Raw genomic sequence first — 19,312 nt, forward strand, 5'->3', positions numbered from 1 at the left:
GATCGCACCGTCATCAGCAAATAGCAGACGACGTGCCGCTGTTTCATTAATATTCGTGCGGTGTGAAGACGCTGTGTGTGATTTAAACATAAAATAAAACGTACGGCGCCGTTTGAAAAGGACACGACGCTCACATCTACGCCTGTGTGTCCGCAGCCTTGACCTGCAGACGCCGAGTCGTGCCAGGCTCTTTATTCTCTCTGATTGAATCATAAATTATAAAATCGACTCCTGCCGTAATGCCCAAGGTTTTTTTTAAAATAAAGAATAAAAAAAACATTATAATTGCTAAGAGCTGTTATATTTGAACATGTTTATCTCGTCTCTGGGGTCACAGGTCATCACGTTTATCCAGGCCGTGTTTACAGCCCAGATATATTTTGTATTTTTATATTTTTACTTTTACTTATACAAAAACAGTTGTGTAATTCTGCCTTTTTGACTCCAGTCTCTCTCTGTTTTTGCCGTGTCCAAATAATTTCCCTCGTGGATCAATAGTTTGAGTCCAAATTGTTTCCCGCTGACATTTTGAGGACTTTTTAACGTTAATATTTTCATTTTATTTTAGTTTTTATTCATACAAAGTTATTCTGTAATTACTTGAGAGATAAATAACATTTTTGGATCAGTTTTGTGTTGTATAATTTTTGTTTAAAGGGGAAAAAAAAGCTGTTTTCGAAATCTGTATCAGAACCGAAAGAGCGGGATCGGCGTGTTCTGTTTTTGTCATTTGGCCTCGTTAACGGGTTTTATTCAGGATTAAACCCCGCAGAGACACGGGGCCCTCTAGCTGCCACACTGGACATTACATCACCTGAATAACTGGACGTCTTGTGTCTTTACGTGACCTTTGACCTCAGTTCTGTTAAAGTTCTGCTCATGACGTCATTTTGTTTGTCGTTTGGCGTTTCTCGGCGGTCGATGGCGTTCCCGTGCTCAGGCTCACAGGACTCCCGCTCGTTGTTTTTGTTCTTTTGTGATTTTTTTTATTTTCACAGTGATGAGGCTGAGGTGGTGTTGTTCACGTCTCAAACCACAGGGGGCGTGTGTGCTCCATTTGCCTGTTGCACTGGGCTTTTCAACTCTTGGAAAAATAATAACAGATTGTGTTTTAGCGGGATATAAAATGATTGGACTTATTAATCTGTTCAGTATCGAGTTTAGTACTGTATCGATATCGGCCGATTAGGCGTGGGACGATACTGACGATTTCCCTGAGACCCTGGGGCCCCGGACAACACGCACCTTTGTCCCCCCTGTCGACTCCCCTGTGGATAAGTTGTGTTTTTCTGCACATTCAGGTGATATAACGGCGATTATCACGATTATATATTTAAGTTTTTGAGTGTCTGGTCCCAGGGTCAGTGCTCGTCTCTGAAGGAGTTAAAGGAGTTTATTTTTAAGTTCATGTGTAAATGGTGTCCTCTCTCTGTTTAACCCGTGTCCTCTTGTGTCCTCTCTCGTAGTTTAACCCGTCTCTCTCTCTTGTCCTCTCTTAGGTTAAACTACGAGAGAGAGGACACGGGAGAGGACACGGGTTAAACTATGTCCTCTCTCTCGTGTCCTCTCTTGTAGTTTAACTCATCTCTCTCTTATGTCTTCTCTCTTGTCCTCTCTCTTGCAGTTTATCCCGTGTCCTCTCTCGTGTCCTCTCTCGTAGTGTAACCCGTCTCTCTCTCGTGTCCTCTCTCTCATAGTTTAACCCGTCTCTCTCTCGTGTCCTCTCTCTTGTGCCCTCTCTCATAGTTTAACCCGTCTCTCTCTCGTGTCCTCTCTCTTGTGCCCTCTCTCATAGTTTAACCCGTCTCTCTCGTGTCCTCTCTCATGTCCTCTCTCACAGTTTAACCCGTCTCTCTCATGTCCTCTCTCTTGTGTCCTCTCTCATAGTTTAACCCGTCTCTCTCTCATGTCCTCTCTCTCATGTCCTCTCTCATAGTTTAACCCGTCTCTCTCATGTCTTCTCTCTCGTGTCCTCTCTCTCATGTCCTCTCTCTCATGTCCTCTCTCATAGTTTAACCCGTCTCTCTCATGTCTTCTCTCTCGTGTCCTCTCTCTCGTGTCCTCTCTCTCATGTCCTCTCTCATAGTTTAACCCGTCTCTCTCTCGTGTCCTCTCTCTCGTGTCCTCTCTCTCGTGTCCTCTCTCTCGTGTCCTCTCTCATGTCCTCTCTCATAGTTTAACCCGTCTCTCTCTCTTGTGTCCTCTCTCGTGTCCTCTCTCATAGTTTAACCCGTCTCTCTCGTGTCCTCTCTCGTCTCAGATGTCCCGCCGGCGGAGCAGGAGAAGCTGTTCATCCAGAAGCTGCGTCAGTGCTGCGTCCTGTTCGACTTCGTGTCTGACCCTCTGAGCGATCTGAAATGGAAGGAGGTGAAGCGGGCGGCGCTCAGCGAGATGGTGGAGTACATCACCCACAACCGGAACGTCATCACGGAACCCATCTACCCGGAGGTGGTGCACATGGTCAGTACCGGGACGGGCGCTTTTCAGGGGCGGGGTCACCTCTGCCCGTTGATAGTTGGGTTTAAGATGACATCACAACATGACACATCGCCAACGCCGTTTATTACAGACGGACGCTGAAATGAATATAGTTTAAAATTAGATCCGTCTGTCGCAGCATCGCCGTACGTTCAGTCACACAACGCACTGGGGCTCGAGTGACCGCAGTATCCACGGTAACCACGTTTTACATTTCAACGAGGCTCCGCACAAGAACCGTTTCATGTTTACACGGAGAAACTGGCGTCGTCACCCACAGCGTTCGGCTCCAGTCAAATGAAGCTCACCGAGGCTAGAAGTTAGAGGGGTGAGTTGTCGTATCATAGCAACCAAAGAGCCAATCCGGGGCGAGGCTGTTGAGCCGAGGGACGTAAAACTACCCGGCAACAGCCTTTAGTTAAAATGCAGAGTTTTGTAAATGCTGTGAGTTCAGTCGTGTCGCAATAAAAGAAATGATCAGGGTCAACATTTGTGCTTTGAGCTGTTGTATATTTCATGGTAAAGTACTGTGTAATCAATAGGAAAAACTGGCTCTAGCGCCCCCATCAGGGAGTATGACGTCATCACATTATAGAGTCTGAAAATCACCAGTGTATTTAAAGGTCCTACGTTACACAAAATGGACTCTTGTGGCTTTAAGTCGTGTTCTAACGCTGTTACTCCTCAAAAACAGACCTGGAGTTGTGTTTTGTTTCATTCACACATGTTTGAGTCACTATTAAACGCTCTGTTCCACCTCGTGATGTCATCAAGTGGGAGTTTTCAAGTGAACAGCTCCTTTTACCTTTAGTTCAGTCGAGATAAGTGACAACTCCAGAAGCTGAAATGATCCAAATGATTCTATAAATGAAGGTGTGTGGAGTTTAAAAACACAGTGGAGCACTTCCTGTATCACCACATGATGACATCACAAGGTGGAACAGAGAGTTTTCAGCCTAAATCTGCAGCGTTTGTGTGTTAAACTTGTGAGAATGAAACAAAACACAACTCCAGGTCTGTGTGTGACGAGGAAATACCTTTATATGATAAGTCAAAAATAGTGTAAGTTTGGACATTTAATTTAAAGTGATTGTTTGGGGGTGATGCTAACTGGAGGCACTGCTCTGAATATTAAGAGTTTATTTAGAAGTAAAACAGGTGAGTTGATTTGTGTGGTTAAACCAGTGTCCAGTGTTTCTTTTACTCACCTTTAAAGTCAACTGAACATGTCAATATGAAGCTACCGGAACTTTCCACATGATTTTAAACCTTTTTACAATTCCGTACATTTTATTTATAGATTTTGTTTCCGGGCAGTATCCGTGTGTGTTCCCTATTTTGTTTTGTTTTTTGGGGGAGAAATATCTCTCTTGTCTTTTAAAGCTCGTGACCTTTCACTGACCTGGTTTTGACCCGACCGTTTGTGTCTTACATAAACCAGTGCATCTGTTTCTCAAGATGTGGCACGAATCTGTAAGTCTCTGGAGATTCGATTTCAATTCTTTGGAGTCCTGATTCGATTCAAAAGCAGTTTTCTTTCAAAATCAAAGGAACCTGAAGTTTTAAGTTTATTTGTAGAACTATTTGTTATTTTATTAGTTCAATAAAAAATAAAAAGAGAGGATGATTATGGAAAATACCTGGCCCTCTGAGCACTGTTCTCTCCCCTTTCTCTTTCCTCTCTTCCCCTCCTCTTTTTCTGTTTTTTCTCCCTACATTCCTCTTTCTTTCCTCCTCCTCTCCGTCTTCCCTTTGTTCCTCCTCTTTCCTCTCCTCTTCCTCCCTCCTCTGTTTCACTCTATTCTTTTACCTTCTTCCTCTCCTCCTCCCTCTCTCATCTCCTCTTTCCTCCCTCCCTCTTCTTCCTCTCCTCTTATCGAGTCTATTCCTTAATATCGACATCGTTTCACAAAATGGATTCTGAACTCAAAACAACAGATTTATTCATTTCAGTATTTCATTTTTGTTTTTTATCATTTTATATTTTTATAATTTTTACATTTTGTTTTGTGTTTTTTTATCATTTTGTTTTATATTTTTATAATTTTTACATTTTGTTTTGTGTTTTTTATCATTTTGTTTTATATTTTTATAATTTTTACATTTTGTTTTGTGTTTATCATTTTGTTTTATATTTTTATAATTTTTACATTTTGTTTTGTTTTTTTATCATTTTGTTTTATATTTTTATAATTTTTACATTTTGTTTTGTTTTTTTATCATTTTGTTTTATATTTTTATAATTTTTACATTTTGTTTTGTGTTTTTTTATCATTTTGTTTTATATTTTTATAATTTTTACATTTTGTTTTGTGTTTTTTATCATTTTTGTTTTATATTTTTATAATTTTTAGGTTTTGTTTTGTGTTTTTTATCATTTTGTTTTATATTTTTATAATTTTTACATTTTTTTGTGTTCTTTAATTAGGGTTTGGGGTTAATTGCTTTTTTTTCATCACATTATAATTTGTTTTCTGAGTAATTTAAGCTGTTAACTTTGAAAACAACTGTGTCTTTGTGATGTAGTGACAGAGCCTCACAGACGCTCTGGAAACACAGGCCCATCGAGCTGCACCTCCTCCTCCACCTCCTCCTCCACCTCCTCCACCTCTGCCTCCTGTTTGATCCTTTGAGTCTGTGTTTTTGAATTTCTGATCAAACCAATCAGCATCAAAATACACACTCCCTCCTTTGTTCTTCTTTCCTCTCTCCTCTCCTTCTCCTCCCTCATCTCTCCTTATCTCTGCTTTGCTCTCATCTTCTTTCTTCTCCTCCTTTCTCCCCTCATCTCTCCTCTCCTCTGCTCCTCTACCCTCCTCCTCTCTTCTCCTCTTCGCTTCTCTTCTCTCATCTTCTCCTCTCTCCACCTCTCCTGTCCTTTTTCCTCTTTTCTCCTCTCCTCTTCTCTCCTTTCTCCTCTCCTCCTCTCTATCTCTCCTCATCTCCTCTCTCCCCTCCTTTCCTTTCTCCTCTCTTCCTCTCTTCTCTCCTCCTCTCTTCCTCTCCTCCTCTCTTCTTTCCTCCTCTCTTCCTCTTCTTTCCTCCTCTTCCTCTTCTCTCCTCCTCTCTTCCTCTTCTTTCCTCCTCTCTTCCTCTTCTTTCCTCCTCTTCCTCTTCCCCCCTCCTCTCTTCCTCTTCTCTCCTCCTCTCTTCCTCTCATTCATTTCCAGAGTTGTTTGAACAGAGCCGACTGCTTTTATCATCATCGTCTTGTGAATTATGTTGGAGCTGGACAGACCTGTGTCCTCATGTGACACACACACACACACACTCCCACACACACACCCCACACACACACACATACACACCCCGACACGCACACACAGCAACACACACACTGACACATATACACACACTGACACACACACGCACACACAGAGGAACACACTGACACACACACACAGAGGAACACACACACACAGGGACACAGAATAAAGCCGTTTATTTGCCGTTTTCTTCTGGACATTTCACACTTGGGGATCGACACAGGAGCTGGATTGAGTCTCTGCTTCGTCTTAGTTTTGTTTTTGTTCAGGTTCATTCAGACCTGGTCCAGTGTCCAGTTTAAATCATAAATACATCATATATGCATCATATATAAATCATATATACAGCACATTACATGGATTTTTAATAGGATAAAAAACAGTCTATGGGCTCAAATCTGATCATTTAATCAAAATGTCCCCTTCAGTCTAAAACATCTCCATAGTTCTTGGCTCACGTTCAAACACTCACCTTTAAAATGAAACTAAGGCCACAGCTTCACCTGAGCTCTCGTACTTCACTGTGATTGGTCAGATCTGTCACTCACTCAGATGCAGACTTCATCTTTTATTTATTTTTGTTTTGACAGTTTGCGGTGAACATGTTCAGAGCGTTGCCTCCGTCGTCGAACCCGACAGGAGCAGAGTTTGACCCCGAGGAGGACGAGCCGACGCTGGAGGCTGCGTGGCCCCATCTACAGGTGAAACGCTCATGTGATTAGAAACAACACTGGGATAATCAGGGCTGGGCGCAAAAGAAACAGGATGCTTTGCCCCATCTTGATCGATCTTGAGTTTCAGTTAGATTTTCTTCCACCTTTAATAAAAGAAGAATTCATTTGTCACAAAACAATGGACACAAAACCAAAGAGTGTCCCAAAATAAACACGACTCACATAAACCTACAAACAACTAACACAGAGTTAGACACAAAGACAAACAAGTGACCAACAACTAAATGAGACACAGACTGGTTCAGTCCTGGTTTAGTCCTGGTCTAGTCCTGGTTTAGTCCTGGTTTAGTCCTGGTTTAGTCCTGGTTTAGTCGTCGTTCAGTCCTGGTTTAGTCCTCGTTCAGTCCTGGTTTAGTCCTGGTTTAGTCCTGGTTTAGTCCTGGTTTAGTCCTGGTTTAGACCTGTGTAGTCCTGGTTTAGACCTGTGTAGTCCTGGTTTAGACCTGGTTTAGACCTGGTTTATTCCTTGTTCAGTCCTGGTTCAGTCCTGGTTCAGTCCTGGTTTAGTCCCGGTTTAGTCCCGGTTCAGTCCCGGTTCAGTCCTGGTTTAGTCCTGGTTTAGTCCCGGTTTAGTCCCGGTTCAGTCCTGGTTTAGTCCTGGTTTAGTCCTGGTTTTAAATAACTTTCATGAGCAGTGACACAGAAATTGGTTTAAAAAAAATCTTTTTTTTTTAATCTTTCAGCCAAAGAGCTGGAATAGCACAGTCTGATACATAAAAAAATAAAAATGGGCACAAGAAAAAGCGAGCGGTCCCAGACACTCTCACACGATTGGCTGTAAACCTGCCCGTTAAAACGCTCCTGCCTCATCGAGATCCACTAAAGTTTAACTCGTGAAATATGGATGTTTCGTTTTTTGACACAGCTCCAGTTTTAATCAACATGCATCGTTTTTTAAAGTTCATTTATAACACGTTTAATCTCTTTTGCTCCGCAGCTCGTTTATGAATTCTTTCTACGCTTCTTGGAGTCTCCAGATTTTCAACCAAACATAGCCAAAAAGTACATCGACCAGAAGTTTGTAATGCAGGTACGAGCACGATAATCACGAAATCGACTTTAAGACACGAGATGGAACAGGTATTTTTGACGGTCAGTATTTGTCACGGAGGCGTTTTCTTTGCTCTAATGTTCATTAAAAATACTGCACATGTAGGAGAGTTTTATGGTTGAAGATTTCAGCTTTAGGATTTTGTCAGTGGCATAAATTTGTTTCAGTATTATCATTTATCGTCTATATTTTCTTCAGTAATATATCAAACTTCAAAATAAATGTGTTATTGTGAAACGATTCTGTGTAAAAACATTTAGTAACACTTTAGTATCAATACTTGTAATGATTTGACTTGATTTGATACTGGTTTAAATATCGCTTAGCAAACGGGTATCGATTGTGTTGAAATAAAACTCAGATTAAAGTCTAATTTGAGTAACAGCGTCAGACAGAGCTGTGCCTCCAGTTAGCTTCACTGTTTTTGTTTTTTTTTTTTTTTCCTGCAGCTTTTAGAATTGTTCGACAGTGAAGATCCTCGGGAAAGGGACTTTTTAAAGACGACTCTGCATCGAATCTACGGGAAGTTCCTGGGTCTGAGGGCGTACATCAGGAAACAGATCAATAACATATTCTATAGGTGCGGCGTGATGGCGTCTGATTTTATCGTTTATCGACAGAAAATGGCTCCATTACTAATTCTGTGTTTGTGCTTTCAGGTTTATTTATGAAACAGAGCATCATAATGGGATAGCAGAATTACTGGAAATTTTAGGAAGGTAAGAACGTGTCAGTTGTTAACCTTTTTATAATTTTGACTAGTGGTTTAAAGAGGAATTGCAGTTTTGTCATTTATTTAAAAAGGAGGTATTCTGCAAGATCCGCTTTTTAGACATTTAGCCCTATTCAAACCCTCCTTACAGTTAGCAGTACGAGCCTGTACGAGGCTCCGCCCACAAGCCTACGTCACCCACGCTCCCACACAAACAATCCTCCGTAAATATACAAAAACATGATACAAAACTGTACACTACGACGCGACAAACCTGGTGTGATGTGCAGTAGTTTTATTAGTGCGATGCAGCTGATTGTGTTGTGATAGTGCTCTGAAGGGGGAGGGTGTTAGCACAGAGAGGAAAGAGAGGACAGACTCAGACATGTGATCTAAACATGTGATGTGTTACAGTTAAAGCTCCATAGAAGTAAATGCCCCCTTTAAAAAAATAACAAAATAAATAACAAATCACAGTTTTATAGACGTAAAATCAGGTCCAGGTGTTTTGTCCTGGTCTAATAATCACGTCTTCTGTTTCAGTATTATAAACGGGTTCTGTTTCAGTATTATAAATGGGTTCGCCTCTTCTGTTTCAGTATTATAAACGGGTTCGCCTCTTCTGTTTCAGTATTATAAACGGGTTCGCCTCTTCTGTTTCAGTATTATAAATGGGTTCGCGTTGCCGTTAAAAGAAGAACACAAAATCTTCCTCCTTAAAGTCCTTCTGCCGTTACACAAAGTCAAGTCTCTCAGTGTGTATCACCCACAGGTAAGAGCCGCCGTTTCACTCAGGTTTGAATGGAAAGTGCCGTAGTTTCCTCCACAAAAAAACAAACTCTGTCTTATTCTGCACAAAAACTAATAATGAAACTGATCTATTGTTTTTTTTCCTCAACTCATGAGTTATTTGCTCATTAAGACTCTAATAATTTGCTTTGTTCCATCACATTTGTCTCGGTGCACAGTGGTGTCTGTGTCTTAGGTTTAGGACACGTGCTTGTGTGTCAGGGCTAATGCTAATGCTAATGCTAACTTCAGAGCCTAATAAGTATTTAAAAAAACACCACTGACTTAAATAATCTACACAAACAAATATAATCAGATCGTCCCGACAATAGATTTAATTTTGTTGTTACGTTACATTTAATGTTTTAATAGAAGTAAAAGTTAAATCTGTCAAAAAGTTGTAGGAGTGAAGACGTTTCTCTGCTCGTCCAAGTCTCTTCAGTTCTGGTCAGATTCCTCCTGGACACTGCCTTATATCTGCCTGAAGGAGGCGCTAACGACACTGAAACTGTAAAGAGCATTTGTTTCCAGTTTCAGTTTGTAGACTGGGGTGTATTGAGCTACACTAAGTGAGCACTGTGCCTCAGTCGTACTTAATGGGGGCTTCCACATTTATTAGCATCCTGGCTCGCCCTATTGTTTGTTGTTTCTTTGTTTCCTTTGTTTGCTTTGGGTCTGAGGATGGAGATATAGATGGAGGAGAGATTATGCCTCAGGCTCCATTTCCTGTTCACAGAAGGATTCTCTTTCCTAACAAAAATATCATCTTTAACTCTCCTCTCAAACCATTTATTTTCTCTCTTTTATCTGAACCTCACTCTGTTCAAAGTGTTTAGTGACTTTGAGATGGAGATGAACAGTGTTTTAATAGAAGTTAGCATTAGCATTAGCATTAGCATTAATACACAGACGTACCTTTCCAAAAGCAGAAGTGTCTCTGGTGAAGTTTGCTCCTCATTTGTAAAGTGTTAAACATGTTCTCAGTGAACAGGGAGCTGCCCCTTAACCTCCTGACCTCTGACCCCTGACCTGCAGCTCCCTGTTCACTGCCTGATCTCTCAGGATTTCGTGATTTAAGCACGACTCTGTAAACCTCAGACATTACATTACAGTGGAAATGTTCACTCTGGTTGTCCCTCTGATGAATCGAGCCGATATTGAGCTGATACCGTCGTGCACCGAGACAAATCCATTTTGTTTATTTACAGCTTCAGCTCAGAGAAAGTCGTATAAACTCAAACTGTTTTAATGATGAGATGGAGATGGTTATTTCAGTGACAAGATACAAATGTAAGACTGAAAAAAATTATCACAAAACTGACCAAACAATACAAGAAAAAGCAACCAGAATCTGAATTAGTCGAGTAATTATGTAGATTATAAGAATTTATACAGCAGAAAAGGAGAAGTGTGAAGTGTAATGTCTATAAACACACTTCTTCCCAGTTCTTTTTTTGCATGAATAGTTGAAGTTGTGGTCTTGTGTGTGCAGATACAGAGATATGATAGTTTTGACCACGCCCCCTTTTTAATCAACAATCCGAGAATTTCTTTAGATTTCTTTAGATAGAAAATAGAAATAATTAAATGGCAAATGTTCACATAATCAAGGAACCACTCACCCATTCACACAAACATTCACACAATGACGACATTCATCTGTGGGAGCTGGAATGGAACCGGCAACCCTCGGATCAGTGGACAAACGCTTTACCCACTGTGCTGACGTCCTGTGTGTGTCTCTGTCCCCTCGCAGCTGGCGTACTGTGTGGTACAGTTCCTGGAGAAGGACAGCACGCTCACTGAACCGGTACAGACCCTTTACTACTTTTATCTTTACCTCACGTCGTGGCGTTGTCGTTCGCCTCATTATTCCCTCGTTTCGCCCTGTTCCCGCGGCGCAGGTGGTGATGGCGTTGCTGAAGTACTGGCCGAAGACGCACAGCCCTAAAGAGGTGATGTTTCTGAATGAGCTGGAGGAGATTCTGGACGTGATCGAACCCTCGGAGTTTGTGAAAGTGCAGGAGCCTCTGTTCAGGCAGCTCGCCAAGTGCGTCTCCAGCCCACACTTCCAGGTACGAAGAGGCGGCGGCGGTCAAAGTGTGCGGAGGAAATCGACTTCTCAGAGCTTTGAACCGCGTTAGTCGTTTCTGAAGTTGTGTTTGGCGTGATTCATGTTTGAGTAATCTTTAATCTCTCATTTTCAACACGCCATTTTGCCGATCTACCGCCTTTTTTTCACTTTTTCCACCTCCCCTAGTGCAAAATAAATGATATACTGTGATTAAAATGTGTAAATTATAACAGAATGAGCCACAGAGATGAGAACCATAGAGACTCAAGCGTAACGGGGCGGTTTTAATGCACAAAAATGAAGCCAAAACGGTGTAACGATGTTTTGACAGTGTTGTTGTGTTCTATACTGCCATCTGGTGGTTTTGAAAAGACACTGCCTCCTTTACAGAATCAATGACACAACGGCGCGTTTATTCAGACACGTGAGCACACATTTGAGATGGACGTGCTCTGAAATCCAACAAATACAAGCACAGACCTAGAAAATGAGCGAGTTTATGTAATGTTACGTAATTAAAACACATAACGGCCCATTGTAAAGTAAAATGGGCTCTAAAAGATACGACGAGGTGAACGTGGACGTGACATAATCCAGTGTTTTGAGCAGCTCTGCAGTAGAGACAGACAGATATTTGCACCTTTTTAACGTATCGGCGCCGTTTTAAATCTCTTGCAGACGCTTGATATTTAGTTTGGGCCAATCTGATTCATAAAACTTTTATTTGAGACTCTTTAATGTGAAGAGGACACTGCACAAATGTGATTACACAGCTCTTTTCAGGTTTGAGTTTGTAGGTATTTCATATTATATCATCTGGGCAACAGAATTAAAATTGGTTTTATAAATCGGCCTAAACGTATCGGTCAATCTCTAATCTGCAGCTCGCTCCTCTTCTCTTCAAAATGGTCCAGAAGAACAGGACGGTCGTTTTCCCTTGAGTCCCGTCGGTGATGAACAGAGACACAATTAGGTCGTGTTTATGGAAATTCAAAGCTAAATCTTATATACAGCTCCTTTAAAGTGGGAATTTTTGTCCTTTTCAGGGAATGTTTGGGATTATAATCTGTCCACGTCCACGTCTGACCCTGTCCCTGTGTGTCCTCAGGTGGCGGAGCGAGCCCTTTACTACTGGAACAACGAGTACATCATGAGTCTGATCAGTGACAACGCAGCCAAGATCTTACCCATCATGTTCCCCGCGCTCTACCGCAACTCCAAAACACACTGGAACAAGTGAGGACCCTACACTTTAAAACACATCTACACTAACTCCAAAACACACTGGGACAAGTGAGGACCCTACACTTTAAAACACATCTACACTAACTCCAAAACACACTGGAACAAGTGAGGACGCTACACTTTAAAACACATCTACACTAACTCCAAAACACACTGGAACAAGTGAGGACCCTACACTTTAAAACACATCTACGCTAACTCCAAAACACACTGGAACAAGTGAGGACCCTACACTTTAAAACACATCTACGCTAACTCCAAAACACACTGGGACAAGTGAGGACCCTACACTTTAAAACACATCTACACGCTGGGACAAGTGAGGACCCTACACTTTAAAACACATCTACACTAACTCCAAAACACACTGGGACAAGTGAGGACGCTACACTTTAAAACACATCTACGCTAACTCCAAAACACACTGGGACAAGTGAGGACCCTACACTTTAAAACACATCTACGCTAACTCCAAAACACACAGGGACAAGTGAGGACCCTACACTTTAAAACACATCTACACACTGGGACAAGTGAGGACCCTACACTTTAAAACACATCTACGCTAACTCCAAAACACACTGGGACAAGTGAGGACCCTACACTTTAAAACACATCTACGCTAACTCCAAAACACACAGGGACAAGTGAGGACCCTACACTTTAAAACACATCTACACTAACTCCAGAACACACTGGGACAAGTGAGGACCCTACACTTTAAAACACATCGCTCTTTACACTGTCTCTACTTTAAATCTGTACAAATATCTGAAGGTGTTAAAGGCGATGGCTTAAAGAGAAACATCTACATCTGTTGTTGTTTTTTTTTTTTTAAATCTGTGAACAAATATTCTACTGTCATTTAGCCAATAAATCTATACACACCTTTTAATTTTTAAACTTAAAAATCACAAATCTTGAGTGAATAGACAAATAAGAACATCACACAATAAATAATAAAAAATATTATAATATATAAATAAAATATTATAGTAATAAAAAGAGAAAAAAAAGGGAGTGGGGTGGAGGTTAGACAGTTTGCCATTTTCTATGATGTTTATATAATTTAACTGTCTGGACTTTTTAAATGATTAGAGAATAAACTTGTGAAAAAAAATGAAAAATTTAAGAAAAAAACATTATTTAAAAAGTCATTTAAAGTGAAAATGGACGTCACATCAAGTTCACATCTAACAGGAAAAAATGAGGTAAATACGACAAGAAAAGCACTCCATTGCCTCCTGATGCTAACAGGAGGCACTGCTCTGTTTAAATCCATTTCATTATCAGTTGAGGATCAGCGTTACCTTTTATGTTTCACCTGTGGGATTTTTAAAAGTTTTAATGGAGCTGTTTTGACTTCAGGACGATCCACGGCCTCATCTACAACGCGCTCAAACTGTTTATGGAGATGAACCAGAAGCTTTTCGACGACTGCACACAACAGTTTAAAGCCGAGAAAAGCAAGTAAGGCCCGGAATCATTTTACATTTTATTCAATTTAAACCACAATGTTGAACTGAAACATCTGAGAACCTTCAAGGAACTCAGTGTTTTACGTCAAGAAAGCGTTTAACTGTTTCTCACACGTTCACACACCAGCGCTGACGTGTCGTTTTTGTTTGTGTTCTAGAGAAAAAGCCAAATGGAAAGAAAGAGAAGAGGCCTGGCTCAAGATTGAGAATTTAGCGAAGTCAAATCCACAGGTATTTACAAAAAAAAACCTGAGCTCGACTGTACGGTCTAGAGCAGCGACGTCACACACATTTTCACCGAGGGCCACATCAGCAAAATGGTTGCTCTCATTAACTGTCTCTGTATTTATTTCTTATTTATGTTACAAATATCACATATACATTTCCATAGATGTAAAAAAAAAATGGCTGTACAACTGTATCTCCTGATAAACTCACATTTTAAGACGGTCAAGATCTTGTTGTGGGCCACATAAAATGACGTGGAGGGCCACATTTTGCCCGGGGGCCTTGACTTTGACACGTGTTTTATGTTCTAGTTTTAGTTTCACGTGAATAGGCCCAGTAGTTACAGAGACATTAAACATAAACCAGGTCCACACATCTGCACCTGACAGTTACACAACAAACTCCCCCTGAGGAGTCTGACCCCTGACCTCTCACCCCTGACCTCTGACCTCTGACCTCCAGCTCAGGTTAATCTTCACTGACTCCACAGGCTCTGATGTCACGTGAACTCAACCTGTTTGTGAAGTGATGTGTTTGATTTGAAGGAGCAAATGTTTGACCGACTCTCTCCTCGTGCAGTTCTTGACGTACATCGACTCGGGGTCAGGGAGTCCGATGGAGATGGACATGGACGGGCCGGTTTTAGACGACGTCAATCTGTTAAAGAAAACGGTAGAGGAAGAAGCCACACAGGTGAGTCCCGGCCCGGTCATGTGACGCCTGTGAGGAACGCCCGAGGAAACGTCACGCCGCCTAAACCCCAGAACCTACAGCCAATCAGGACTCAGGGAGGGAACAATGAGCCTCTGTCACATGAGACTTGTCCATAAACTGAGGATGAGACTTGTGTCCATCTGCAGGTCAAGGCTCTGGACACAGGGTCAGGTGTGAGCGTAGGGACTTTATAAACTGAGCTCTCCTTAAAGATCCTTAAACGTTTGTAGATTTAGATGTTTTGGTTTGTGTAGAAGGATGTAGAGGATAGAGCTGCCACGAAACAAGAAGAAGAAGAAGAAGAGGAAGACCAAAGAGGAGATTTATGGATTTATGAAAGAATCAAATGTATCATCCAAAAGACAGATTCTCCCTGATGACCTCCAGGAGGCGCTGTCTTACCCCCAGCACCAAAACAATAATGGATAATTCCTTAATTCCCCTGGCGTTCGGGGCAGAGGAGCAGAGGGTCAGAGGAGCAGAGGAGAGGAGCAGAGGGTCAGAGGAGCAGAGGAGAGGGGCAGAGGAGCAGAGGAGAAGAGGAGAGGGTCAGAGGAGAAGAGGAGAGGGTCAGAGGATACAGAGGAGCAGAGGGTCAGAGGAGCAGATGAGAGGAGCAGAGGACAAATTTCTACACATTTATTGTTAAATTATTCCCCTCATTTTTTTTTTTTTTTTGTGCAGCTTTCTAAAGATCACCGAAAGGAGCGGCCGTTGATGAGGAGGAAATCCGAACTTCCCAAAGACATCTCCACAGTTACGGCGATAGAACTGCACCGGCGAGCGGAGGAGATGATAACACACGATGGACACTAGACCCCAACACCTACAAAAGATCTGTAACAAAACCAGAAGACCACGAAAACGAACCACAAACAAACCAGCAGCAGATACCGACCGGAGACCTTAGCACAAACACTGTCCCATACAGACACATAGAACTCTAGAGTGGACATTCCCCAGGTCATCTACAGCGTGTCAGCCATGTTGTGACTGCCATGACGTCGGCCATTTTGTGACTGTAGGCTGTACCCAAGCACACGTGTAAACCGATACTAGAGCTGCACTTAGCTATGAAATATTCTTTTAATAAACCTTGTTCTTTTGTCTTTTATTTGTGCTTTAATCTGATGTCATGTGTCTCCCGTCCTGAAGGACTCTGAAGATATAGTTGTGCTAAGAATGGCCTGCGGGTCTATTATGAATTGGTATAAAATAAACTTTATTTACGGATGTTTTGGTTTCTGTAAGTATAAGACACTTGAAATAGTGACCACTGTTTATATTTTTACTAGCTCTGAAAATCCATATCAGCCCATTCCTAATTCTGAATTGAACAGTTTTATTTTTGTAGATTATTCTTTGAGATAATTAACATTTGATCAAGCAGCTACTTCCTAAAACAATTTTTTTTATTTTTTTTTATTAAATTTGCTCAAAAATCTGAAAGTGTCAAATACAGAGAGGATTGTGTGGAAACAGTTAATATTTTTTATATTTTAGTTCTAATGTAGAGACGGGTTGTGGTCATCTGGACTGTTTTTGAGATCGAGATGTTTCGACTCCAGAATCCATTTTACGTTTGATGGAACTGGCTCGGAACGCTGGGAATTATTCCTAACCCAAGTTGATCAGCCCCAAAGGGAGGAGCGTTAGAACTAAACAAAAACTAAAGCTAAAGCATCAGTATGTGTGTTTGTTCACTGATCTGAAGGTTGGCGGTTCTAATCCCACTCTTGATATAAACATCATTGGTTGAGTGGACAAATCCAGCTCGATTCCAGCTCCCACAGATGATGTCATTGTGTCGTTGTGCAAGACACTTAACCCAATGTGTGTGAGTGAGTAGTTCCTTTATGTAAAGCGCGTTGATGTCTCACCTTCAGCGTAGTTAAGCCCCTGATGAGCGTTTGATTGTTTTATTCCAGGTGAGGACACTTCTGTAAACAGCTGGTGGATTAAACCTCAATCCACCATTTCAGTTCAGCGGATTCTCCTTTTTCTTCACAAAAATATCTTCCTTCTCTGCTTAAAATCTGCTCATCATCACTTCAAAAACTGTCCAGATGACCACTGCTGAAACCTTCTCTACACTGAACCAAGTCTGGACAAATGAGGGATCACATCGTCTCGTTTCAGTGTTCCAAGATCCAACTTTCCTACAATTTTTCACAAAAATCCTATGAAATTACACATTGCTCCACAGTCCCAAGATGGCGGCCGTCTCCTCCTGCCTGTCCACTTCTACACAAGGCCATTCTAGTGTTTTCTAGTGATTAATGAAGATTCTACTTCAGCACTGGCCACATGTCATTTCACAGCATCATTTCAGGGGCGCTCTGCTTCCCCCTTGTGGTCGTGTCTCTCAGGTGTTCTGTCTCAAACGTGAATGTTTTATTTGTTTTATAAATGTATTTGAGCTTCAAGTAAACTTACAACTCAAACAACACCTGCAGATTTAATTTTTTTTTTAATTTAATAATTTTTATAAGTAGCGATTCTCACTGCAAGAAACGAATCCTTTAAATCCTTTTTTTTTTTTTTTTTTTTTTTTTAATTAAATTGGCTCAAATGTCACGTGTCACTCATATTTACTGCACTAATAATATTTAACCGTGTTTTAGTTTTTATTTGAACAGTTTAAATCCAGTGAACGTCCAGTCTAAAGGTCACGGGGTCAGTTTTGCTCGTGGGCTCATTCTGCAGAGTGAGGCCTGCTCCGCTGCTGACCTCTGGTGGCAGAACGTGGAAACTGCAGCTCATTAAAAATTCCTGTTTAAAATTTGTATTTATTTATTTTTTTTTTACTTTGAAAGATTATTTTTATTTTACTTTATCTTTTTAGCCACAGCTGCCCCGGCGCTGACTGTTGAAGTGTGGCTGCCACTGTAGATCAAAAGAGCGGGAGAAGAGAGGGATGGAGAGGGGAGAGAAAGAGGAAAAGAGGGGAGAAGAGAGAGGGAGATGGACGGGCTGAGGGAGAAAGGGATGAAAGAAAGGAAAGGAGAGGCAAAGAGGGAAAAGAGAGGGAGGGGTGACAGTTGTAGAGAGAGAGAGAAAGAGATGGAGGGAGGGAAGGGAGAGGGAGGCAGAAAGGAGAAATGAGGGGAAAAGGGAGAGAGGGAGGGAGAAATAGGAATGAGAGAGAGCAGAGAAGAGGGAAGGAGATGGAGAGAAAAGGAGAGAGGAGAGGGAGGGATGGAGATGGAGGGAAAGAGGGAGAGAGAAAGAGTAAAGGAGGGGCAAAGGGGGAAGAGAGGGAAGGAGGGAACAGGGAGGGATGAGAGGGAAAAGGAAGGAAGGAAGGAGGGGAGAGAGAGCGGGAGGAAAAGGGGGAGGGAAGGGGGCAAAGGGGGAGAGTGGGAGGAAGAAAGAGGGATGAGAGAGGGAGGGAGGGAAGGAGGTGAAGAGAAAAGGAGAGAGGGGAGGGAGGGATGAGAGAAAAAAGGGAAGGAAGGGGGGGACTGTTCCATATGTGGCTGCTGCAGAAGGTGAGAGAAGTGTCTTGCTCAAAGACACACCAGAAATGAAGGAGCTGGACTTGAACCAACAACCTCCTGAACCGCCTCTGCCAAAGGAGGTGACGTGTTAAAGATTCAATATGTAACTTTTCTGGTGGAGTTTAGAGGCGTCTGATTATTTCCATGACTTATTGCTTTGCTTTGAATGTTCCACAGCACGGCTTTAGCGAGTTACAGGTCAGATCTACGGAGAGGAGAGCCGACTCACAGTAAGAACACATGTTTTTCAAGGTATTTTTATGTCTTTAATGTCGCACTGTGGAACAAAGCAGTTACATCTCCATGGAAACGAGCAGGTGGCAGACGCCGCTCCTGAAAAGTTACACAGTGCAGCTTTAATTTAACAAGGTTAAAGTCAAATTAAGATGATTCAAAATTAAAATCTTAAAACTTATGTAGAATTTTTTTAAATTGACACTAAAAAAAACCTCCTCTACTCCCTCTTCTACTCCTCCCTCCTCCTCCCTCCTTTATCCTCTCTATCCTATCTTCCCTCCTCTCCCTCGTCCTCTCCTCCTCCACCTCCTTCAGTCCATGCGCCTCCTGCTGGTGTTTGACCTCAGATAAACTCAGAGGATGAGGAGAAAGATCAAAACTCAACATTTCAAAAGAGTTTTATATTTTTATGAAAACGAGTTGAAACAACATCTTTAAATTTGATTTAAAGATGAAGAATTTACTTCTGTGGAGGAAAATTTATCTCTCTCCTCTTTCTCATCTCTCTTTCTCTCTCTTTCTCTCTTCTCCTTCGCTCTCTCATTCTCTTTCTCTCTCCTTCAATTTCTCTCTTCTCATTCTCTTTCTCTCTCCTCTTTTTCTCCTTCTCTCTCTTTCTCTTTCTTCTCTCTCTCCCTTCTCTCTTTCTTTCTCCCCCTCCTCTTTCTCTCTCTCCTTCTGTTCTTCTTCTCTCTCTCCTCCCTCTCTTTCTCCCTCCTCTCTCTCTCTCGTCTCTCTCCTCTCTCTCCTCTTCCTCTCCTCTTCCTCTCTCTCTCCTCTTCCTCTCTCTCTCCTCTTCCTCTCTC

General features: G+C 41.7%; 1 protein-coding gene across 3 annotated transcripts in view; it reads left to right on the forward strand.

Annotated features, from left to right (window-relative positions):
- ppp2r5cb (protein phosphatase 2, regulatory subunit B', gamma b) overlaps window positions 1–15,883 on the forward strand; it is a 47,223-nt gene extending 31,340 nt beyond the window's left edge. For all 3 annotated transcript variants that reach the window (XM_033990839.2, XM_055232062.1, XM_033990840.1), the window contains 13 exons: window positions 2,261–2,460; window positions 6,335–6,445; window positions 7,416–7,508; window positions 7,979–8,109; window positions 8,189–8,248; window positions 8,905–9,013; window positions 10,787–10,840; window positions 10,935–11,105; window positions 12,213–12,340; window positions 13,718–13,819; window positions 13,986–14,058; window positions 14,635–14,748; window positions 15,454–15,883. In XM_033990839.2, coding sequence (XP_033846730.1) covers window positions 2,261–2,460; window positions 6,335–6,445; window positions 7,416–7,508; window positions 7,979–8,109; window positions 8,189–8,248; window positions 8,905–9,013; window positions 10,787–10,840; window positions 10,935–11,105; window positions 12,213–12,340; window positions 13,718–13,819; window positions 13,986–14,058; window positions 14,635–14,748; window positions 15,454–15,585 — 1,478 coding nt within the window. In that variant the 3' untranslated portion in view covers window positions 15,586–15,883. The remainder of the gene's footprint in view (window positions 1–2,260; window positions 2,461–6,334; window positions 6,446–7,415; window positions 7,509–7,978; window positions 8,110–8,188; window positions 8,249–8,904; window positions 9,014–10,786; window positions 10,841–10,934; window positions 11,106–12,212; window positions 12,341–13,717; window positions 13,820–13,985; window positions 14,059–14,634; window positions 14,749–15,453) is intronic.
- Window positions 15,884–19,312: the final 3,429 nt, after the last annotated feature.

The sequence above is a fragment of the Periophthalmus magnuspinnatus genome, chromosome 24 (genome assembly GCF_009829125.3).
Source record: "Periophthalmus magnuspinnatus isolate fPerMag1 chromosome 24, fPerMag1.2.pri, whole genome shotgun sequence".
Lineage (NCBI taxonomy): Eukaryota > Metazoa > Chordata > Actinopteri > Gobiiformes > Gobiidae > Periophthalmus > Periophthalmus magnuspinnatus.